The sequence below is a fragment of the Brassica napus genome (genome assembly GCF_020379485.1).
Source record: "Brassica napus cultivar Da-Ae chromosome A2 unlocalized genomic scaffold, Da-Ae chrA02_Random_32, whole genome shotgun sequence".
Taxonomy (NCBI): Eukaryota; Viridiplantae; Streptophyta; class Magnoliopsida; order Brassicales; family Brassicaceae; genus Brassica; species Brassica napus.
The window spans coordinates 1-26,556 of record NW_026013953.1 but is presented as its reverse complement, the minus strand read 5'-3'; the positions used below and the strand labels follow the sequence as shown (position 1 = coordinate 26,556).

The following is a 26,556-nucleotide window of genomic DNA, read 5'->3' as shown; positions in this document are numbered from 1 at the left end:
TGAAGTAACCGGTCATTCAGCATATGTTCTACCTGAAAAGTGTTAGACAAGACATCATAGTTCAGTTATGTATCTCTTTAATAATATCGAAGGATAAACAAAAATAAACTTGTCTCTACAAAACCAAAGTAACCAAGAACATCTCTTCAATAACATCGTAGGCTAGTTATGGATTTTAGTAGCACCTGAGAACGAAGAACTTCCTTGTATGTCCCAATTTCTCGTAGAGCAATCGTGAATTTCGTCATTACAGGACCTGAGAAAGACAACGTATTGCCTTAAACGAAAGAATCCAGATTATAAAGAGAGAAACAAAGGGGAAGAGGTAGGTACCTCCAAAAGCAACACATAGAGGATCATTATGGCCGCCTCCAAAAGACTCAAGTGCATTTGCAAAGCCAATATCTGAATCATACCCTTCTCCAAGTCCCTCCCTAATAATAATAAGCGAAAGAACGAAATATCAGAATGCACAAAATTTTCTTATACCAAAATTTTGAGAAATGTCATAATAAAAAAAAACGTACGTGTATTTTCTGCATCCTTTGTAGAACCTTAAGCATCGCATTCGCAGCAACTCTGCACTCTCTTCCATAGATTGCATCTTGTTTACACAACAAAAAAATTTAGTTGCAGATTCAACACAATGCCTCATGAGGGCTTACAATTACAAACATTTTTTTTTTGTAAAAAAAGTCTAAACACTCGTCTAAACATTAATCCCCCTATAAAACAACGACTAATTACCGCCTAGCTATTTACTGAATATTAGATTAAACAATAATTTGCAAATTCCTGATACATTGCTTCTTCATCCATGTTTCCACAATGTATTCAGATTTTTTTTTTTTTAAATTGTTTGATCATAGAATGGCACGAGAGATTTTACATTGAATCTATCCCTAACTCTCTATCTATCTGTTGAGCAATGGAATCATATGCATAGACGATCGAAACGGATCACAGAATTAAAAAAAGAAAATTAACAAACCTGTTGACGGAACATAGGCGAATCATCGAGCTTAGCGAAATGCATTTTTCTTCACCGGGGTATACAGAACGATCCACCACCTCCTCTTCCTCCGTCGTCGTCTTCCTCCACGCGGACAGAGCTAATACCGGTGTTTTTTTTTTCTTCCCACACAAAAACCAAATGAAAAGTGTTTTGTCTTTTTTGGAAAATCGAAAAGCTTATTTTGGGATTGAGAAGTGGAGAATATGGGCGGAAAATAAGGGAAAGATCGTGCGATAGACAAAAACAAAACACACAAAAACAAAAAGAAAGTACTCTTTTTTTTATGTTGTGGTGATCGTGTTCAAACAAAACCTCTGAAACCTTCCATGGCTGTCATTTATATTTATATAAATATAAATATAAAAACCACATCAATATAAATAATTATTACTACTATTTCTTTATTCAACAGAACTCCATAAATATAATGTGATTGTGCGTTATGAATTGTGATAAAAGTTTAAAATATGATGAAACACTTAAAAGACTAGTGATTGCAATAACATTAGATTGTGTGGTAACCTATTAATTACTCCCTCTTTCACTCTGTTCCTAAATAATCTATGTTTTAGAATTTTCACACTTATTAAGAAAACACTTAAAATTTTGATAATAAATGTATGATTTTCTGTGTTTAGCTATTTTCTATAATTTTTAACCAATCAAAATTCAGTAAACACAATTAATGTTTTTGAAGTTTACAATTTGCCATTATTACATACATTGAAAATGTAAAATATGGATCTTTTAGAAACAAAATATTTTTCTAAAACATTGATCATTTAGGAACGGAGGGAGTAAATGAAGGAGAATGATGCGTTAAACTGGTATTGGTGGGGATGATGATGATGATTAAATTAGGCAAGAGACGGAATGGTCCCAGAGAGTTGACTTCCCAGAGAGAACTTTCTAAACGTGTGAGAAACTAAAAATCTGGATCCGTATTTAACCAATCGTGATCAACCTTATAAAATTAAACAAAAGAGCAATTATCCAAGTTAAATTAAGTAATACGTAACACACACACACAAATCCTTCAAGCCTAATTTTTGTTAGACTACAGCGTTGATAATATTAATCCCCGGTAGAACACTGTTTAACCGGTTAAGGGATTTAACCGAAACAGGCCAATGCTGACGTTTACATTATATAGCAAAGAAAACAACAAATGTCTAATATATTTCCAAAATTTTAAAGTGTCAAGGGCGAGCAAAATATAATACTCGGTCTAATAAATTATGATAGTCTAAAAAAAAAAAAATCTGATGCATCTGGCTGTTTTTTTTTTCGAAAGCTAAAAGAGCAATAACAAGTAGTTTCAGAGAGTGTGGTGAAAACAAAAGGGACACTAAAAATCAGAGATTTTTTTTTAACCTGATCTGAAAAACCGGCTCATGAAACCTCCCCGGCCTTTCTTCATCCTCTCTTCAAGAACCGGGAACTCTATGCAATTGTAGGCGAGGTCTAGCACAATGGATTACGAGGTATCGACTGGAATGCTGGTGGGAACCTTTCAATCTTTGGGGCCATCTTGTGTTTGCATCTCCAACCGCTGATTCATACACATCCAGTTTGTCTAACAAGTATTTCTCCGCCTGAGGTTTAACATATAAGAAGGTTTAACATTATCATGAGACATTGCAAGACAACAAAATTACTAGTCTCACGAACACAAACCGCGGGAGTGGAAACAGGAGGTAGAGAGCGAGAGGGATTGTACCTTAGTGGCTGTCTCGTTTAGTGATATAGCTGAGATTTTCTTTGACAGATTCTCTGGCGCCTTCTCTTCCTCCATTATCCCCGTCGCATGTTCTATGCAACTACTAGCTCTGCATTCTCTGCTCAGTGTCTTCAGTTCCTGGATTATTCCCTGATAATTATTATAAAACAAAAATTAGTGGATATATATAATATCTATGAGATGAATATTTCAGGCATGTAATGTGCCTATACTTGCACCATAAACATATTATTTCTATTCGGGTATAGTAATGCTATTAAGTGACCTTGTATGAGGTAATAAATAAAATGATAAGTGGATACCTCGTCTTTGTTTGCTATGCTCTGAAACTTGTTCATGGCATCTTCAGCAAGAGACCGGGCACGGCAAAACAAGGCATATGCTTCAACCCTTTTTCCTGCTAGACTATAGGACTTTCCCAAGTAGAAGCACCTGAAATGAGATTCCAGAAGATATCATTAGCTAACTTAATCAAGTACGATTAAAACTAAATGCATCAGTAAGTATATGAAACTAACTCTTCTTATTAAGTTCTCTCAACTGGAAAGAACTGTGTGAATATCTCGAGACAGGGACTAAAGAAGCTAATAAGTGGTTATAATATGTATCAAAGAGTGGGTGAAGACGCAGTAACCACAGACCAGGAATCAGATTCCTAATTTAGTGAATAAATTTTACTAATGGAGGAGGTCAACTCTAACCAAAGATGCTAAAATCAAGTGAAATGTAAAAGTGAAGAACTAAACCTTTCAGCACGAAAGGCTAAGCTTTTGCGCTGACACTCTTCTTCGAAGGCAATCTCTTCAGGTTTCCTGTCTCGTCCAGAGCTAACGAGATCAGAAAGATCAGCGACATTCTGAGAAATATAAATGCAGGTGAGATGTCGCTGGTTTGACGAACAAAATCCGATTTTGAAGAAAAAAAAAATAGGTGGAACAGTGGTTAACCTGTAATAGAAGGTCATACAGTCGAACAAGCTCCTCAGGCTTAGTAACCTTTTCATTCTTATCATCACGCTTCCTGTTCAGTTTACTCTTTGCTATTTTAACCAACAACTGGTTCCTTTCAATGGTTCTTTGTCCTAGCACAGCTCCAACAGCTTTGTCCAGACCATTTAGCTCATCTTTAACAGACTCAGCATTTCCTGCACTTACCTAAAAATTGTATGCTCCTTAGTAAAATCAATCAAAGAAACATCAACACACACCCAAAACAGAGGTTATAACTCTTTAATAAACTTGTCTACCGTTTTCTAAAAATTTCAAAAGGCTATTCGGTGAACCCAATCAATAAATCAGAGGATCTCTTGTAATGTCACTCACCAAGTCACTGCGTATGGTGTTCCTCGCATCATTATATGCAGTGAATAATTTATCAAATATGGTTAGCTTTTTCTCAGCAGGGAGCGATTCTGCTGTTGGGCCCTGTAGATCCTTCTCAAGTTCCTGGGCTGAACGAACAAGGAACACAAGAGTAAGAGTCGCAGAGAGATGCTCATTTTCTATAAAGGCAGGTTTATTAATAGGGTAACGCACAACAGTAACTACAAGGTTAAGGTATGCAAACTTTTCCAAGATCAGACAAAATTTTCAGCATATTAAAGTAATTCAAAAGAGAGTATATGAAAAAGTTAGTCGAACCTTTCAAAATAGAAACCCGAGATTTTGGGTTGGAAACTGGAAATCTGTAGCCAAGCCAATTAAACTCTGTAAGAGATGCAGCCTGTTGAGATCTGGCCTCTTCCATAGCAGCCTACGTGACAGTGAACAATATACAACACATTAATCCAAAATATCAGACAGACCTGAGAAATAGTTCACCACTGAACCAGTGCAAGACACTCAAGAGTCCCAAGATCGTATACATGTAATTAGTATTTAGGTGTGTCAAAGGTCAAATCGGACTCCTAGTTTCTAACAACAGATGAAAAAACTAACAAAACAAAAAATTTATGCTTCAGCAATTATGTGGACAAGATTCGATTGCTTCGGTGGTGAGGCTGATAGAAACTGAAATGTTACGTACCTCTATCTTTGATTTGAAAAGATCCAAGGCAGGGCCTTCCATCTCACCAATCTGAAGTAGTTCAGATGTCTGCAAGTTTGCTTTGCCAATTTTGTGTAGGCAGTACTGAACACTAGGCTCAAGCTCCTCAACTCGTTCCCGGCAAAGAACTTGGTTCTCTAGATCACCATATTTCCCTAGTTCCTCATAAACAGCTCTGCAAAGTGGATAAGTTTCAGAAACAAAACCTACCAAATTTCAAAATGAGGATATTGAACAAAGCAAACCTGGCGTTTTTGAAACAGGCCAACGCAGTTTCCCAATTTTGATCTTGCTCAAACAACATAGTGCCTTTCATATAGGAAGCATATGCCTATAAAAGTGTAAGATAAAGTATGAGACTCACGTCGTGCGTTTATAGAGTACACAGACAACTAAGCTTAAAGACTACAACAGAGGTATTCTCTTCTTCCATTAAAGGCCTTAGATAAGTTAAATACCTCAGCTTCCAGAGATGTCCTGGAATCTGTCTTAACAGAGCACAAACTTGAGAAAAGCGTAGCCCATTTAACTGCCTTCCTCAGCCTCCCAATTAAATAAATCCGCTGCCGTGCATTAGGCCCATCTGGTAGCTGTCTTTTCTCCATCGCATGACTCCATGCTCTTTCCGCCATGTAGAAAACCACATGAAGAAACCTATTTCAAACAAAAGACACAACATCAACTCAATTAGAGGTAATGTGAGTACAACAAAATCACGTTATGGTAGAAGCAACAACTAAGCCTTCACATCAAACCAAGCCATGAATCTATGTACACGCAAGTAACACATCTCAAACAAAACAAAACAAATACTCCTCCTTCCGTTTCATTTTAATTGACGTTTTATGTTTATGCAAACAACTTAAGAACATCATTACCTATACGCCTAACCATATTTCAACCAATAGAAAAATAAATTAATAAATTTTGCATTCAAACTATAAAACGGAGACTTGAACGGAAATTTTACTCTACAACGACAATTAAAATGAAACGGAGGGAGTACCTAACATTGGTGACAGTTGATTCAAGAATGGCTCGTCGGGTGTACTTGCCCCGGCCATGAGTAAATTTCAACGACTTGTATAGCCTCCTCAACCGTGCTGAGCAATACCTCCTACACAAACAAGATAACACACACACACAGATTATTAACCATTACTTCTTCTTTTTGGCCAATGAGGTTAAGGTTTGATATAAATACCGATAACGAGCATAGTCACCACGACGCAGACCATGCTGAGCCTGAGAAGTCTTCATCAGCTGCAGAACTGTAAAGCCAAACACAATGTCACACACATCCACAAACTTATTGATATACACTTCACAGTAATGGCCTAGTAAACAAAACTAACCGTTCATCGAGAACCTAGGAAGGATCTGATCAGAGCCGTCCAGTTTCGGATCGTCGATCTCCATTGCTGACATATCATTCTCCTTCTTCCCCATTTGATTAACCTAAACCCTAGCTAAAGCCTCTCTGAACAACAATACACCAAAACGGATACATCAAAACCAAATCGAAAAAGAATGAAAGACGAATTCAGCTAGTTTCCGTACTTCTGATTCGATGAGGTGGTTTCACGGCGGCGAATGTGGAATATTCCGATGGTGACGATGATCAGCGGAGGCGTGCGAAATTTCAGGTTCTGATCGAATCTTAAGCGAGTGCACGAAGAGATGATGACGACGACTAGTAACGGGGTGTTGATAATCTCGTCTGGTGAAGTTTTGTTTAATATGGCTTTGTATGGGCCTTAAGGCCCATACCCATATAATGTCGGCCCCTTGGGCTAGTTCCTCAATTTTATTGCGCCAAATTTAATTTGCTCTATTTTTCCTTTAAATACATTACAAATTCGTAAATTGTTGGCGGTCTAGTACTATAATTTTCCAAAATATATATTAACTTTTACCGAATTATATTATTTTCGAAAAAGCTAATGAGTGATTGGTAAAACTTATATACTCCTATATTTGATGTTATAACTAAAAAGTTTGTACTAATAAATGATATAATATACACAATTATGTGTCATCAATTCTCATTTAAAACAATATTAACAGTGTTTTGAATTTTTTCGTTGTAAATTTGATATATTTTATTATTTGAATTTGGATATGCATTACGACTAACAGAAATATTTTAAACCGCAAAAGCCAATATAAAATTGCTGAGATAGAATAAAATAGCAGGGAATAATAAAATATATTATTATTGAAAATCAATAAAAAATTAATAAAGAGACCGACGGAAATCTCTACTAATAAAAGGGAGCTTTTGAGGCTCCATAGGGCGTCCACATCAGCGAAAAAAATTTCTCCCGAAAAATGACACGTGGCATAAAATATAGTTTTATATTTTAATATTAATTATTTTCGAAAATTGTAAAAAATATGTAAACATACAGCATTAAAAAATGGAAAAACTACATTAAACATATGTAAGATTACTATTTTTCAAAGATTACTATTTTTCATTTAAAAAAAAAGACGGCTTATCTCCATAATGTAACATTACCGTTTTATAAAAAAAAAAACAAAAAACATTATATATAATTTCAAAAATAATAAATATATGTAAAACATACAACATAAAAATGGAAATACTACATTAAACATAAATATGTTTGACTATTTGTCCAAGTTCTTCTATTAAACATTGCCGTTTTACATTAAAAATAGAAAAATGCGTAAAGATTTAAACATCTATCTTAAAATATAAAATATAGACATTAACTAAATATAAAGTATAAAAAAGAGAAATACTCAATATATAAAAAATAAATAATAAGTAAATGTTATAAATATATAAATATACGAATTATATATACAATAATAAGTAAATGCACAATTTTTTAAAAATGGAAAGAGTATATTAAATATTAAACATCTATCTTAAAATGTAAAATATAGATATTAAGTAAATAGAAAATATAAGAAAAAGAAATACACAACTTAAAAACAATGGAAAAAGTATATTAAGATTTAAACATCTATCTTAAAATGTAAAATATAGATATTACGCAAATAGAAAGTATAAGAAAAGGAAATACACAATTTAAAAAAATGGAAAAAGTACATTAGTATTTAAACATCTATCTTAAAATGTAAATCAATCTTAAAATATAAAATAATTAGTAAATAGAAAGTATAAGAAATAAAATACACAATATAAAGAAAAATAAATAATAAGTAAATATATAATATAATCTCGAAAGATGACACATGGCATTAAAATATAGTTTTACATTTTAATATTATTTATTTTCGAAAATTATAAAAAATATGTAAACATACAGCATAAAAAATGTAAAAACTACATTAAACATATGTAAGATTACTATTTTTCACTTAAAAAAAAGACGGTTTATCTCCATAATGTAACATTACCGTTTTATAAAAAAAACAAAAAACATTATATATAATTTTGAAAATAATAAATATACGTAAAACATACAACATAAAAATGGAAATACTACATTAAACATATGTGAGATTACCATTTTATATTTTTATTTTAAGAAAATAATATGTAAACATACAACATAAAAAATAAAAAAACTACATTAAACATATGTAAGATTACCATTTTTCACTAAAAAAAAGACGGCTTATCTCAATAATGTAACATTACTATTTTGTAAAAAAGAAATTTATATAATTTCGAAAATAATAAATAATATGTAAACATACAACATAAAAATGGAAATACTACATTAAACATATGTAAAATTACCATTTTACATTTAAAAAGGGAGCTTTTGAGGCTCCATAGGGCGTCCACATCAGCGAAAAAATTTTCTCCCGAAAAATGACACGTGGCATAAAATATAGTTTTATATTGTAATATTAATTATTTTCGAAAATTGTAAAAAATATGTAAACATACAGCATTAAAAAATGGAAAAACTACATTAAACATATGTAAGATTACTATTTTTCAAAGATTACTATTTTTCATTTAAAAATAGACGGCTTATCTCCATAATGTAACATTACCGTTTTATAAAAAAAAAACAAAAAACATTATATATAATTTCAAAAATAATAAATATATGTAAAACATACAACATAAAAATGGAAATACTACATTAAACATAAATATGTTTGACTATTTGTCCAAGTTCTTCTATTAAACATTGCCGTTTTACATTAAAAATAGAAAAATGCGTAAAGATTTAAACATCTATCTTAAAATATAAAATATAGACATTAACTAAATATAAAGTATAAAAAAGAGAAATACTCAATATATAAAAAATAAATAATAAGTAAATATTATAAATATATAAATATACGAATTATATATACAATAATAAGTAAATGCACAATTTTTTAAAAATGGAAAGAGTATATTAAATATTAAACATCTATCTTAAAATGTAAAATATAGATATTAAGTAAATAGAAAATATAAGAAAAAGAAATACACAACTTAAAAACAATGGAAAAAGTATATTAAGATTTAAACATCTATCTTAAAATGTAAAATATAGATATTACGCAAATAGAAAGTATAAGAAAAGGAAATACACAATTTAAAAAAATGGAAAAAGTACATTAGTATTTAAACATCTATCTTAAATCTCTACTAATAAAAGGGAGCTTTTGAGGCTCCATAGGGCGTCCACATCAGCGGAAAAAATTTCTCCCGAAAAATGACACGTGGCATAAAATATAGTTTTATATTTTAATATTAATTATTTTCGAAAATTGTAAAAAATATGTAAACATACAGCATTAAAAAATGGAAAAACTACATTAAACATATGTAAGATTACTATTTTTCAAAGATTACTATTTTTCATTTAAAAAAAAAGACGGCTTATCTCCATAATGTAACATTACCGTTTTATAAAAAAAAAACAAAAAACATTATATATAATTTCAAAAATAATAAATATATGTAAAACATACAACATAAAAATGGAAATACTACATTAAACATAAATATGTTTGACTATTTGTCCAAGTTCTTCTATTAAACATTGCCGTTTTACATTAAAAATAGAAAAATGCGTAAAGATTTAAACATCTATCTTAAAATATAAAATATAGACATTAACTAAATATAAAGTATAAAAAGAGAAATACTCAATATATAAAAAATAAATAATAAGTAAATGTTATAAATATATAAATATACGAATTATATATACAATAATAAGTAAATGCACAATTTTTAAAAATGGAAAGAGTATATTAAATATTAAACATCTATCTTAAAATGTAAAATATAGATATTAAGTAAATAGAAAATATAAGAAAAAGAAATACACAACTTAAAAACAATGGAAAAAGTATATTAAGATTTAAACATCTATCTTAAAATGTAAAATATAGATATTACGCAAATAGAAAGTATAAGAAAAGGAAATACACAATTTATTAAAATGGAAAAAGTACATTAGTATTTAAACATCTATCTTAAAATGTAAATCAATCTTAAAATATAAAATAATTAGTAAATAGAAAGTATAAGAAATAAAAATACACAATATAATCTCTACTAATAAAAGGGAGCTTTTGAGGCTCCATAGGGCGTCCACATCAGCGAAAAAAATTTCTCCCGAAAAATGACACGTGGCATAAAATATAGTTTTATATTTTAATATTAATTATTTTCGAAAATTGTAAAAAATATGTAAACATACAGCATTAAAAATGGAAAAACTACATTAAACATATGTAAGATTACTATTTTCAAAGATTACTATTTTTCATTTAAAAAAAAAGACGGCTTATCTCCATAATGTAACATTACCGTTTTATAAAAAAAAAAACAAAAAACATTATATATAATTTCAAAAATAATAAATATATGTAAAACATACAACATAAAAATGGAAATACTACATTAAACATAAATATGTTTGACTATTTGTCCAAGTTCTTCTATTAAACATTGCCGTTTTACATTAAAAATAGAAAAATGCGTAAAGATTTAAACATCTATCTTAAATATAAAATATAGACATTAACTAAATATAAAGTATAAAAAAGAGAAATACTCAATATATAAAAAATAAATAATAAGTAAATGTTATAAATATATAAATATACGAATTATATATACAATAATAAGTAAATGCACAATTTTTTAAAAATGGAAAGAGTATATTAAATATTAAACATCTATCTTAAAATGTAAAATATAGATATTAAGTAAATAGAAAATATAAGAAAAAGAAATACACAACTTAAAAACAATGGAAAAAGTATATTAAGATTTAAACATCTATCTTAAAATGTAAAATATAGATATTACGCAAATAGAAAGTATAAGAAAAGGAAATACACAATTTATTAAAATGGAAAAAGTACATTAGTATTTAAACATCTATCTTAAAATGTAAATCAATCTTAAAATATAAAATAATTAGTAAATAGAAAGTATAAGAAATAAAAATACACAATATAAAGAAAAATAAATAATAAGTAAATATATAATATAATCTCGAAAGATGACACATGGCATTAAAATATAGTTTTACATTTTAATATTATTTATTTTCGAAAATTATAAAAAATATGTAAACATACAGCATAAAAAATCTCTACTAATAAAAGGGAGCTTTTGAGGCTCCATAGGGCGTCCACATCAGCGAAAAAAATTTCTCCCGAAAAATGACACGTGGCATAAAATATAGTTTTATATTTTAATATTAATTATTTTCGAAAATTGTAAAAAATATGTAAACATACAGCATTAAAAAATGGAAAAACTACATTAAACATATGTAAGATTACTATTTTTCAAAGATTACTATTTTTCATTTAAAAAAAAAGACGGCTTATCTCCATAATGTAACATTACCGTTTTATAAAAAAAAAAACAAAAAACATTATATATAATTTCAAAAATAATAAATATATGTAAAACATACAACATAAAAATGGAAATACTACATTAAACATAAATATGTTTGACTATTTGTCCAAGTTCTTCTATTAAACATTGCCGTTTTACATTAAAAATAGAAAAATACGTAAAGATTTAAACATCTATCTTAAATATAAAATATAGACATTAACTAAATATAAAGTATAAAAAAGAGAAATACTCAATATATAAAAAATAAATAATAAGTAAATGTTATAAATATATAAATATACGAATTATATATACAATAATAAGTAAATGCACAATTTTTTAAAATGGAAAGAGTATATTAAATATTAAACATCTATCTTAAAATGTAAAATATAGATATTAAGTAAATAGAAAATATAAGAAAAAGAAATACACAACTTAAAAACAATGGAAAAAGTATATTAAGATTTAAACATCTATCTTAAAATGTAAAATATAGATATTACGCAAATAGAAAGTATAAGAAAAGGAAATACACAATTTTAAAAATGGAAAAAGTACATTAGTATTTAAACATCTATCTTAAAATGTAAATCAATCTTAAAATATAAAATAATTAGTAAATAGAAAGTATAAGAAATAAAAATACACAATATAAAGAAAAATAAATAATAAGTAAATATATAATATAATCTCGAAAGATGACACATGGCATTAAAATATAGTTTTACATTTTAATATTATTTATTTTCGAAAATTATAAAAAATATGTAAACATACAGCATAAAAAATGTAAAAACTACATTAAACATATGTAAGATTACTATTTTTCACTTAAAAAAAAGACGGTTTATCTCCATAATGTAACATTACCGTTTTATAAAAAAAACAAAAAACATTATATATAATTTTGAAAATAATAAATATATGTAAAACATACAACATAAAAATGGAAATACTACATTAAACATATGTAAGATTACCATTTTATATTTTTATTTTAAGAAAATAATATGTAAACATACAACATAAAAAATAAAAAAACTACATTAAACATATGTAAGATTACCATTTTTCACTAAAAAAAAGACGGCTTATCTCCATAATGTAACATTACTATTTTGTAAAAAAAAAATTATATAATTTCGAAAATAATAAATAATATGTAAACATACAACATAAAAATGGAAATACTACATTAAACATATGTAAAATTACCATTTTACATTTAAAAATAACAATAATATGTAAACATACAACATAAAAAAATGGAAAAACTACATTAAACATATGTAAGATTACCATTGTTCACTAAAAAACCGGTTTATCTTCATAATATAACATTACCATTTTATTAAAAAAAAAAAAAAAACATAAATATAACTATTTGACTATTTGTCCAAGTTCTTCTATTAAACATTGCCGTTTTACATTAAAAATGAAAAAATACGTAAAGATTTAAACATCTATCTTAAAATATAAAATATAGACATTAACTAAATATAAAGTATAAGAAAGAGAAATACTCAATATATAGAAAAATAAATAATAAGTAAATATTATAAATATATAAATATACGAATTATATATACAATAATAAGTAAATGCACAATTTTAAAAAAATGGAAAGAGTACATTAAATATTAAACATCTATCTTAAAATGTAAAATATAGATATTAAGTAAATAGAAAGTATAAGAAAAGGAAATACACAATTTAAAAAAATGGAAAAAATACATTAGTATTTAAACATCTATCTTAAAATGTAAATCAATCTTAAAATATAAAATTATTAGTAAATAGAAAGTATAAGAAATAGAAATACACAATATAAAGAAAAATAAATAATAAGTAAATATATAATATAAGTGAATACCAAATTTAAAAAATGGGAAATTACACTAAGATTTAAAAATATATATTAAAATTTATAATATAGATATTACGTAAATAGAAAGTATAACAAATGGAAATATACAATTTAAAAAAATGGAAAACATACATTAAGATTTAAACATCTATCTTAAAATGTAAAATAGAGATATTAAGTAAATTAAAAGTACAAGAAATGGAAATACATATACATGAAAATAAATAATAAGTAAATAATGTAAATATATAATATATGAATTATATATGTAATAATAAGTAAATACACAATTTTTTTAAAAATGGAAAAAGTTCATCAAGCATTAAACATCTATCTTAAAATGTAAAATATATAATATAAGTAAATACACAATTTAAAAAATGGAAAAAGTACATTAATATTTAAATATCTACTTAAAAATATAAAATATAGATATTACGCAAATAAAAATATAAGAAATGGAAATAAACATTTTAAAAAATGGAAAAAGTACATTAAGATTTAAGCATCTATCTTAAAATGTACTTCTATCTTAAAATGGTAGTAAATTATATAAAAATGGAAATACCACATTAAACAAAAAAAAATAAAAAAGTATAGTTTTACATCAAGAAAGTCTCTATGAAACTCATTATTCCATCCACATCAACCTCACACTATTAAGGAAAATTTCAAAACACTCGAGCAAAAAAATGGTTTCACTATCAACTCTTGCCGTCCCAGAAACCTCCTTTAATGCCTTGAATGAGATTTTTTTATAACAACAAACTTTTTGTTAGGTGGATTCATTGTTGGGAAACCCGCAACTTCCAAAAGCCAAACTTATTCGTGGGAATTGAATTGCTTTTCATAGACTCAAAGGTATTCTTACAAATTAAATTAATCTAATCTATAATTTTATTGTTAATATTCATACTAACTCTTTCATGATCAAACCATTTCAGTTAATAACCATTCAAGATTTCAAGCGTTTATCCCGAAACACTTCTTTCTTCTCGCCGAATCAGGTATTGGTTCATGTTGGTTTAGTATTGTTTTTGGTTTACTAACCGGTTTAGGATGGTCCTATTGTAAATATAATTTAAGTTGGTTTAGCATATATTATGTTTAAAATAACTTAAATTAAATAATAATAATATTATGCTTAAAATATAATTTTAGAGAGTTTTCAAATATAGTTTACAAAACATTATAGGTGATGAATTTAATTTATTAAATTCGTTTATTACTTAAAACTATGTTTTTAAAAAACATACTGAGTTATAAATATCAATGATGGATTGGTGAGTATAACATGAAGACAAAAATATAAATATCTGATTTTCAAGATAAGAAATTCAGCTTTTATTTAGATACTCAATATATAATATCTTAAATTATGTTTTAAAAAATATACATAATATATATATATAGATTAATTTTCCAAACTTAAACTATTATATTATATATGAATAATATTTTTAAATAAAAATAATTTCTGATTTAAAATAAAAATAAAAACAACAAATGTTTATTTTCAAATAATGGATGTAGTTTACATTATACTATCAATTAACAAGTATTAGATACGTTTTGATATATCATTATTTTCTATTTCCAGAAAATAATAAATTGTTAAACATCAATATCATCTAGGTTAAGTATACGAACAACAAAAATTCAAACATCACAAAAAATATTTACATAACCATTATAATACAATAATTTAATCAAAAATACAATTAAAAAAATATTAAAAAGAATAGTTATATACTTAATATTTTAAAATAAAAGATATTTTTGCTAAAATTGTACTTACGTGGCTAAGGAGATCGACCATCTTTTTACGCATCGATCGAATGTTGAGCATGTGGTCGATCCAAAAATACTTTGCAGTTTAATAAAATCTCTAAAACATTTATTCCAACACTCAAAAGATAGTTTTGCTAAATATGATAACTAGATAGCCAATAAAATTACAAAAAGATATTTAAATAGTAAAAAATATGTTAATTTAACGTGTTAAATTTAAAAATAAATTTTAATTATGACATGCATTTTAACATTTATATAAATATAAATCATAGCCTAAATATAAATAATTTAACAACTTAAATTAGAAAAAAATAAAAATTCCGGGCGTAGCCCGGGTTAATCCCTAGTCTATACAGATAACGGGATCTGGATGGAGAAGAGACCGGGTGGACCATATTAACAACCAAATAATTCAAAAATCATTATAATAATAATTAGTTTAACTATCCAATGATATCTTAAAAAGTTTATATGATGTTCCATATGTCCATTGGTTTATTGCTACTGTTTTGCTGTTCTGTCCAATCGTGTTCTTCAAGATTTAGCACGTGAAAGCCTTATATAATTTATTTCGATGGTGTATTAGTTTGATCTTTTGATTTTCAATAGAATAGTTCATCTCTAAACCAATGATCTAGTTCTCAAGTTATGAATATCTTTTGATGTTAACTTCCGTAGGCATGTGACACCTGCTAGTTCTAATCAAAAAAGCCGATTATTAACCAAAAGTTAGAAGCCGGTTCGTTACGGTTTAGCATCTTCTTTATCGTAAGTGTGGCACACGAATTTTTATGTTGGCTTGATGAATCCAACGGCAAGTATTTGCTGGTTTAGCTTTCGATGTGTAAACTAATGAAGAATTGACACGTGGATACGCTGAGAAAGAGCATCTATTCTTAGATGCTTTTCTAATCCTTCACGCAGCGCCCAGCATTTAAAATCACGGACAGTGACCCTCTCCTTCACGCCACTTCTCAGTCTCAAGCCACTAGCTCGACTTGCTCTTATCAGCTCAGCTTAGCTTGCCATGTTGGCCCGCATATTACACTAATATTTTTATTTCGTTCGTTTCCAATAGTATTGGGGAATAGGGAGTATAGTTTAGTGATATAAAATTATAAATGTTGTGTAGATTAATCTAATTTTTTTTTGGAGAATTGGTTTTAAATAATATTTTCATTTGTAGTAGAATATTTACAAAAAAAATTCTATAACTTCAAATATAGAGTTTTTCTCTCTCTAAAAAGAAACTTCAAAATTTTAAATTTTATTGTTTTAATTCATATTCGAAGTTCCAATATTTAAAACTCCAAATTTGAAGTTTCATCTTTTTATTTGCATTTTAGTCATTATAATTAATTACACATCATATTTATGTTTCTTAAATATTTTCTCATTTATTATTTTAATCTTTAAAACTTTTCTATATCATAAATATTTCAATTTTATTTTTATAAATTAAAATAATACACATAAATTAAATTAAAATTTTAAAGTAAGATTTATAATATTTTTAAACTAGAATTAGACAACAAGAATATTACAAAATAAACTTAATAAAAAAGTTTATAAAGATACATGAAGACATAATTATTGCACAAATTTAAATATTACACCAACATTAATAGTCTAGTAAATTTTCTCCGGAACCTCTAAAATATTGTCTAAACAAAATTTGTGTAACCGAAGATGGAGCATTACGGAAATAATTTTACGGAATAATATGATAATTTACTTGTATTTTGATATTTAATTATGTATTTATATTTATAATTTTATATTTTATCGTAAAAATTTATTAATTTGTATTACTGTAATATTTTTATATATGAGGTAGTTATTTATAATTTTTTATGAAATTATATTAATTTTGACAAATATAAAGATTATAGTCTAAACTACAAATATTTTTGAAGTTAAATTTAAAGTTTTACTTTTAGAGAAATACACTTTAAAACTTTAAATATAGAGTTTTCTAAACTCTAATAGATAGATTTTTTTAGATGCTCTTATTTAGACTTGACCACGTCTGATTTTCTCATTCAGTTCTGGACCTTCTGGTACTTGTTCTTGATCTTATTGGACCAACCGTCGTAAAAAACTAGGCTAGAAAAATCAACTGTAAAAGCCGGCTTGGTATATATATATTCATGTGTATGCATGTAAAAGAATAAAATAACAAATGCTTATTCACAAAATAGTGGACCATTATCTTATAAACACTCTAGTACATCTTGGGGGGGGGGGGGGGGGGACTCTATTTTGACATTTTTAGAATGGGTATTTTGCACTCAGTGAAACAAAATAATACTGTAATAATGTTGGACGGAGATCCCAATACAAAACACTTGATGAATCTTTAAGCTAAGCAATTGTATATACAATAGAATAATACGTAAATGGAAACATTTATTAGGATATGAGGTTTCAGTATTTGAAAATAATCTCACAGGCAATATATTATCGTAGACGACACTCACCTTCGGCCACGGTTCACGGCCATTGGCTACGTGACTGCATATTAGTTCAATTCATTATTTGTAAGTTTTCAATTTACGTTTTGTAAGATAAAAAAAAAGACAAAGACATTAGTGGATGACTTTTTTCTCAAAAAAAAAAGACATTAGTGGATGACTTATTTGTCTTTTCCATTTGTAAGTTCGAACCTACACATGCTAAATTCGATAACGTGGAGGGATTTGTCCAGCAAACCAATCAAAATTCACTTGAAATCTTCACTCAATGCTGATTACGATTTAGTTTCTTGTTGCTATCCCTTACATTGTACTACGATTTTGTATAATATACTAAAGCGACATTTTACTTGAGGTATGGTGAGGAGAAAACAACAAAGCTAGAAAAATCCAAACGCTAATGATAAAGACCGTGAAACTGATAGTGAAAGAAATGATTCTCTCTTTAGAAGAAAAAAAAGAATAGTTTTTTTTTTTTGCTAAAAGTGAACCAAAATAGTTGTAAGATGTAATACTAGAACCAATCGACCAACCAAACATTATCTCAAAGGATTAAAGATAATGATTTATTGTTGGGCTTACTTAGCAACGTAAGATATATATCGTGAACTTATAACAAAAGTCATGCAAGCCTATGTTTTTAAACATTTTCTTGGTATATATAGTGTAACGATGAAAAAACATTAACTACAGTTTTTTTTAAAAAAAAAGTTCTCCATCTTTTTCTTTTTGAGAAAGGGCATAAAAAGTTCTCCATCTTCCACAATGAACAAAAGCACAATGAGAAATATAAATGACCGTCTATATTGCCCATTGAATATTGGGTTGCATGTCTTTATAAATCATATATATTGAAACATGTTTCCAGTGCCACACTACTAGATGTTTATGTGCATGTTTTTATGCGTATTTTTTTTGTCTTACATAGGTATACATTTATGCACATGTTAACATAAAAAAGATAATATCTTAACAATTGTCTCAATAATCTAATCATCGCTAAGATGCTGTAAACTCTCATTCTGTCGAATATCATCTAAAACAACTATGTTAAAAAAGAATCATCTAAAACAAGTATTGATAAATGATAATGTGTAGATTCCTAACTTGATGAGTACATATTAATAAATAGTTTGTATTTAAAAAAAAAAAAGTAGTTACACACCGAGAAAAAAAGTAATAGCCGGCTCCTTAAGCCGAACTCGCCGTCTGCAGTCAAGACTCTCGTGTAATAAGTCCGTAATATTTTTATTTTCCTCCTTTTTATTAAAAAAAAATCAATCATTAATCCAACGGTCCAGATTAAACCGTGTACCACACACCACTAGGTCCACGGTACATACAAAAGTAGCAGAGTCCTTCTCTTCCCACCATACTCTAAATTCTTTTTTTGTCCGCTCCTTTTTTTCTAAACCAACTAACCGAAAAAAAAAACAAAAAAAAGAACAAACTCTCTCCTTCTCTCTATCGGAGATCCCCGTCGGCGGGAAGATTCTCGCCGGAATCATCATAACCACCACCGCCAGTCTCATCGTCGTGAGAGGAGGGGAAATTCTTAAAAAAAAAAAAAAATTCAAACACCGATTCACTTTTTTTGTTTTTGGTTATTTTAATTTTGGGGAATTAATTAAATATTCTGACTATGGATGTGATTGGTTAGAAGAAACAAAAAGCAAAGGAGGAAGATTAAAGAGAGAAGCCGAATTATTCCTTCTTCTTCTTCTTCTCTAAATTGTTTCTTCGTTGGATCGTGAAGGTAAAGAGTTTTAGATCCATTCTTCACAATTTATATTCAATTTAATTTTATTTTATCAAACGGAAGCGTAATTGTGTTTGTTTGTAATTAGGTAAGCTCTCTCTTTCTTTTTTTCTCTCCTGAATTTAAATTTTTATTTAGGATTAAGTTAGTTTCCGTGTGGATTAGGTAGGAGTTGGTTCTCTTTGTTTGAATATAATGAGCTCAACAAGGATCATGAGTTAGGCGAATTCTAGTCTGATGAGATATAATTTTTAATGGAGAGATTTAAGATAATTTTCGTGTTGAGCTTCTTAAAGTTGCTGACTTTGCTTCGTCATTTGGATTTTGGGGTTTGAGTTTCTTGTCATTGGTGTTATTTGGATTATTCTTGTAGCTGAGACGTGAGTGATTGCTTTAGTTGAGCAATTTAAGATCATTTTCCCGTTGAGCTTATTGTTATAGTGCTTAAAGTTGCTGACTTTGTTTCGTCCTTTGGATTTTGGGGTTTGAGTTTCTTGTCCTTGGTGTTTATTTGGGTTGATCTTGTAGCTGATACGTGAGTGATTGGGACCTAATCTTCCTTTTTCAGGTGTTTTTCACTTGCTTTAATTGAGCAATTCAAGTTAATTTTCCTGTTGAGCTTATTGTTATAGTGCGTAAAGTTGCTGACTTTGTTTCATCCTTTGGATTTTGGGGTTTGAAATTCTTGTCCTTGGAGTTATTTGGCTTAATCTTGTAGCTGAGACGTGAGTGATTGGGACCTTTTTCTTCTTCAGATGTTTTTACTTGCTTTAATTGAGCAAGATTTTTCCTGTTGAGCTTCTTGCTTAAAGTTGCTAATTTGCTTCGTCCTTGGATTTGAAACTTGTCATTGGTGTTATTTGTTGATTGTAGGGCTGAGTGATTGGGACCCTCTGTCTCATTTTCGTCTGAGATCTTGCAAGTGAAAAGTGGATTTTGTTTCTTGATTAGTTTGATAAACACTGTTGTTCATTTTCAGAAAGCTATGCCGTCAAATTTAAAGTTAAGAGATTTGTTGTCATCTACACACTGCTCCGATGTAATGGAAGGGATGTATCACACCTTCACTTCGTGAAGTATACGTCTTACTTCTGAGGTCTCTTTTTTTTTTTTACTCTGTTGCACTAGAATTGCTTCTACTGTATTTGTCACCTATGGCATTGTCTGTCGCTATTGTCTATGATGTCTAAAACTGTTTTTCACTTTTTGTTCTGCAGAGGCAATTTGGGTTTCTGAAAACAGACACGATGTCTGAAAACCAAGGTGGCCGTCTGCCAAAGAGTTCCTGGACACCTGAAAGTTACCAGCTGAAGCCACAATCTAGCTTGTCTGGGGTGCACTCTTCTCTTAGTCCTAACGCAAAAACCACTACAAGTGATAGCCAGTGGGAAAGCAGTTTGTTTTCCAGCTCACTGTCTGATATATTTACTAGGAAACGTAAGCTTCTGGTTCACTTTCGTGAATTTTGACTTAGTGTGTTCATTTTGTTGTACTTTAACGACTTGAGTGCGTCTCCAAATTGCTGTTTTTGCAGTACGACTACAGAAAGTAATATGCTATCACCTATGTCTGGAAACACAGCTGTTACCCACCGTGAGGAAGAACCTTCTGAGACTTTAGAAGAAATTGAGGCGCAAACTATTGGAAATCTTCTGCCAGATGAAGATGATCTCTTTGCAGAAGTGATGGGTGAGGTTGGGCTTAAATCTCGTTCCAACGGAGATGATCTGGATGATTTTGACCTCTTCAGCAGTGTTGGTGGCATGGAACTAGATGGAGATGTTTTTTCTTCCGTAGGCCACAGGAACGGCGAGAGAGGAAGTAATAACTCTGTTGGCGAACATCGTCGAGGTGAAATTCCATCAAGAACAATTTTGGCCGGAAATATCGGCAGCAATGTCGAAGACTATGAGCTGAAGGTCCTTTTTGAGGTACCTTATTTCATCCGCGTTTATGATTCTTTATTTAGGAGTTACATGGTGTGTATACTTGTACTGAGGATACATTTACTTGTTCAGCAATTTGGAGACATCCAGGCTTTTCAGACAGCTTTCAAGAGTCGTGGCTTTATCATGGTATCGTTCTATGATATAAGGGCTGCTCAGAATGCGGCGAGGGCACTCCACAATAAGCTGTTAAGAGGAACGAAGCTTGACATTCGTTATTCTATCCCTACGGTCTGATAAAATATTCTTCTGGAAGATTTTTTTCTTTGCTATGTGACTTGTATTGGTTTCTTATCTATCTTACATTTTTCTTGCTATCAGGAAAATCCTTCGGAAAAAGACGCGAGCAAAGGAGCCTTGTTAATTAATAATCTCGATTCTTCTATTTCGAACGAAGAGCTCAACCGAATGGTCAAATCATATGGAGAAATCAAAGAGGTTGATATATTTGGGTTCTTGTTATATTTACTTTTCGAGGTAGATGCTAATGTTGTTGTTTCTGTGATTTGCAGATTCGTAGAACTGTGCATGATAACCCACAGATATACATAGAGTTCTTTGACATTCGAGCCGCAGATGCTGCTCTTGGTGGACTAAATGGACTCGAGGTTGCTGGGAAGCAGCTTAAACTTGCGCCAGCTTGTCCAGAGGCTACAAGGTGGTGATTGTTTTTGTCTTCTTCTTTTTTCTTTTGTCCTATGAACTAATGCAAATGCCAAATCAAAGATTTTCTGTTAGGTCTGTGGGATTTACCCATAATTTTCCTTTTCCTTTTCAGATATATGCAAGATGCTGAAGGGTGTCTACCTAAAATGTCTTTTACTAATACATCATCAGTGAACATGGGTATGCTTTTGCAATAATCATGTGCAATTTTTTTTTAATGATTTGTCATCTTTGGACACAACTCACTATCGTTAAACATCTCTTATTCAGGGAGACATTTCCCGGGATTAATTTCCTCAACCTCCATTGATGGTGGATCTATGCGGGTTAGTCATAGTTCTGTTGGATCACCTGTGAACTCCTTCATTGAACGTCACCGGAGTCTCAGCATTCCTATTGGATTTCAACCTCCGGCAAACGTCGTCTCAGCCAGCAAGCCTGTCGGAGTTCAGGAGCATGGCCATTCTTTTGATAATACAAATATGGGGATCCAGAGCATGCCAAATCTCCATCCTCATTCTTTTTCAGAGTATCTCGACAACTTTGCAAATGGTAGTCCATATAAATCCTCGGCAGCAAATGAAGGCTTTATGTTACATAATGTCCGTGGAGTGGACGGCTTTAATGGAGGGGGTAAGCTCTTTATCTCTAGATTGCTACTGTCTATATAAATTTGTTAAAGTATAATGATGTAATGTAGTTGGCAATTGTGAGTTAAGAAGAATGCTCTGCCGCAGCATTCTTAAGATACTGCTTTTACTCACTTTTAGTTGTTGTGTTCTTTTGGCTGTAGGCGTAGGATCTCCCATGAATCAAAGCTCTCGCCGCCCTAACCCTAACTTATGGAGCAACTCTAACACTCAGCAGCTTAATCCGTCAAGTGGCATGATGTGGCCTAACTCGCCATCTCACATCAACAGCATTCCAACTCAGCGCCACCTGTTACTGTATTCTCTAGAGCGCCTCCTATCATGGTGAATATGGCATCTTCTCCTGTGCACCACCACATTGGATCTGCGCCGGTGTTAAACTCGCCTTTCTGGGATAGAAGACAAGCCTATGTAGCTGAATCTCTAGAATCGCCTGGCTTCCACATAGGTTCTCATGGTAGCATGGGGTTTCCTGGCTCTTCACCCTCACGTCCAATGGAGATCGGTTCTCATAAGTCTTTTTCCCATGTTGTTGGGAATCGAATGGATGTAAATTCCCCAAATGCTGTACTGAGATCTCCCCAACAGTTGTCTCATCTCTTCCCCGGGAGGAGCCCAATGGGTTCAATGCCTGGCTCGTATGACTCGCCGAATGAACGATACAGGAATCTCTCTCACCGTAGAAGCGAGTCTAGCTCTAGTAACGCTGACAAGAAACTGTATGAGCTTGATGTTGACCGTATATTACGTGGGGATGATAGCAGGACAACGTTGATGGTTAAAAACATTCCTAACAAGTAAGTAAACTCAGTGTTTCTCTTTTATTCCTTGCTTTTATCTTCTGTTAGATGTACTCTGTTTCAACTGTTAACTATTCCTTATACTTCTATGGTTTAGGTACACTTCTAAGATGCTTCTATCTGCCATTGACGAGCATTGTAAAGGAACATATGATTTTCTCTATTTGCCAATTGACTTCAAGGTAAGTAGGCGTAAAGTCTTATGCAGAAACTGAGCTTTTTTTGTTTGCAATATTGCTTCCTTTAACGCAATTTCACCTTCTGATTTCAGAACAAGTGCAATGTGGGATATGCTTTCATCAACCTTACTGAACCTGAAAAGATTGTCCCGTTTTATAAGGTACATCCATGTGTTGCTGCTTTTTCGTATACATTTTGGATTTTTAAGAAGAGCTTTTATTAAAAGTTCTAAAAAAACACTTGCAGGCGTTTAATGGCAAAAAGTGGGAGAAGTTTAACAGCGAGAAGGTGGCAACACTAACATATGCTCGAATCCAAGGAAAAGTAGCTCTCATTGCCCATTTTCAGAATTCAAGCTTAATGAACGAAGACAAACGTTGTCGGCCTATTCTTTTCCACACCGATGGTCCAAATGCTGGTGATCAGGTGAGTGTTATTAACACATCAGATAACATCATCTTGTTAGGTTCAAAATTTCACTCTCACTTGGTGGCACGTATTGAAATGGGTTCTTGTGATCTTATAGTTTCATACTCAATGTGAGATTGATTTGTTTCTTTGTTTCACCTTTGTTGTTATTATCTGCAGGAACCGTTTCCAATGGGTACCAACATACGATCAAGACCAGGAAAGCCACGAAGCAGTAGCACTGATAATTACAACAGCTTTAGCATCGCTTCCGCTTCGGAAAACCGAGAAGAACCTCCTAATGGAACAGAGAACTAACCAATGAGCAAAAGATAACAAAAGGTTAAATATATATTATATATCATATCATATATCATCTACACCCCCTAGAGTTCTGTAAATCGAGGGTGTTTTAAATGCAGTGAAGAAATTTTTGTTTGGAGAGATCATGAACTTTGCTGACTACAAACCTTCCCACCTTTGCTTCACCAGTTTTGTTGTATTATTAAAAAAATCCCCAGACAAATCTTCTGGACTTCCTCTTTTTTTTTTTTGTGTGTGTGTTTTGTTTTGGGGTTATATTCAAGGGTTTTTGGGTTCTTGCTATCAATGTAACAAGCCTTGGATTAACACTCATCTTCTTTGCCGGCTATTTGTGGCCATATCATGTTGTTGTAACTCTTTGGGAGATTTTTTGAATGCTTCCTTTATGGATATGAAATATTAAAATTTTCCTTTTTTTCTGCTTGCTATCATTTTCTTCTCTTAGTAAAAATCCTTCAATTTGCTTATGAGATTATCGTTAATGTGGCTACAAAATGGGTTTCATCATTGACCATAATATGAACAGAAACATAACTCCTCTGCAATTGAAACAGAAACAGAACAACTTCCGCACTTGTTAGGCCATCATGGATCAGACAGCTTCGTAAAGCAGAATCACTGGTCGAACTTTCCTTTCTCCACAGAACGTGACCACATTCTTCCAGTTGTTGCCAACGACCTATGGCATCACCAACTCACAGATATTACCACTGTCTGCTTTCTATCTTATCTAAATTCACAATTATATTCAAGGAAGCCAAATTTCAACTGTTTCTTTCTTACCTCTCCTGCTAAAGACTCACGTCTGAGATTCACCCACTGGTTCTTTTCATAAGCCATGCATATGTGTTCTTCGTTTTCGTCACCATAACCAACCTGCATTCACATCCCATAATATCAGAGACTTTTACAGAGAAACACAGAAGAACAATAGGACAAGTTTTTTTTTTTTTTTGACCATTGACACAAGACGGTAGTTAGTGTTTGGTTCTAAGCCTTCGTACAGCCTGCTGATATCTATCTCCCACTCCAGAGCTTTTGTTGTTTCAGAAATTTCCTTTTCAGTTTCACTCTTCTCCCATTCTAACACTACAAAACACCAACGTTATTTTATTATAACCACACATAACCAATGAAATAAGTATATGAGATCATAATCATGGTTCTCAAAAACTTACCGATTATGAAGATAGGCGGGCATCTACTTATAACGTGATGAACAAAGTTTGTCGTTCCACAACCTCCAGTTTTAATGTCACATAACATTTTATATTCCATGCGGGTAACCTTAAGGATATCCACAAACTTTATATCCCCAAAAGCACACTGCATATATGAAAAGCCAAATTAATACCAGTTTCTCTAGGGAAAGACAAGAAGCCAAATTAATGAAAACATACCTTCACGTTTCTGATTGAATCTGAAGCCACCAATGCCGTAAGAACTCTGCTCTGGATAATTTGGCTCCTTCCGCATTTCTACAACTCATTCTTTCATTTTCCTCCAACGTGAAAAGCCGATCCACCAAGCTATCTCTTTCTGAATTTTTCCAGCAATGCCAAGACTCAAGGATGGTTACAAGTACCTCAGCAGCACCACTCGACTGAAAAATACATTACCTTTAGTTAAGCTTATTAACCAGAAAAAATATGATGAATGATTAGAAGCTTATAATATTCACACGAACCATGGAATCAACTTCTTCTAGGGACACGAGTAAGTCTCTCAAGATGAGAGTGTAGACTCCCTCAGTTTTTATTTCCTCTGACACAACAGAGGTAAATAAACTTTGTAGCGCACATAGAACTTGTTCTCCTAGGTTGTCAGGGACTGGTTGTTTATTGTACTTTACAACTTGTTCTTTAAGAACGTTTACGTTCACGAGGGCCTGCAAATACCACATGTTTTGTGAATTTATATAAGAAGGTAGAGATATGGAATGATCTGATCAGAAGACGACAGTTTAGGTAACTGTTTTACCTTTAGCGTCATGTCAAGAGCTGAGTTATCTAGTTGCAGCTCCTCCAAGTGCTGACTCCAATTTCCAGAGACTGAATCTTCTCCAA

At 30.6% G+C, this 26,556-nt stretch overlaps 2 protein-coding genes and 1 pseudogene across 2 annotated transcripts; 1 reads left to right on the top strand and 2 right to left on the bottom strand.

Annotated features, from left to right (window-relative positions):
• Positions 1 to 1,091: 1,091 nt before the first annotated feature.
• LOC106431711 (signal recognition particle subunit SRP68) lies at positions 1,092 to 6,518 on the bottom strand. The gene is given in 17 exon segments (XM_013872530.3): positions 1,092 to 1,345; positions 2,390 to 2,488; positions 2,491 to 2,544; positions 2,547 to 2,610; positions 2,736 to 2,885; positions 3,059 to 3,188; positions 3,503 to 3,612; positions 3,704 to 3,910; positions 4,079 to 4,206; positions 4,397 to 4,508; positions 4,782 to 4,977; positions 5,048 to 5,133; positions 5,261 to 5,456; positions 5,809 to 5,919; positions 6,007 to 6,073; positions 6,158 to 6,282; positions 6,363 to 6,518. Coding segments are annotated over 16 exon segments (1,833 nt in total). The 5' UTR covers positions 6,252 to 6,282; positions 6,363 to 6,518; the 3' UTR covers positions 1,092 to 1,316.
• A 13,983-nt stretch (positions 6,519 to 20,501) lies between these two features.
• Positions 20,502 to 24,913, top strand: LOC106431697 (annotated as a pseudogene).
• A 979-nt stretch (positions 24,914 to 25,892) lies between these two features.
• Positions 25,893 to 26,496, bottom strand: LOC106431688. The gene is made up of 3 exons (XM_048770361.1): positions 26,471 to 26,496; positions 26,178 to 26,378; positions 25,893 to 26,093 (listed from the first exon to the last, which is right to left on the bottom strand). Exons 1-3 carry the CDS (start codon positions 26,480 to 26,482, stop codon positions 25,893 to 25,895), a joined length of 414 nt encoding a protein of 137 aa, XP_048626318.1. The 5' UTR covers positions 26,483 to 26,496.
• Positions 26,497 to 26,556: the final 60 nt, after the last annotated feature.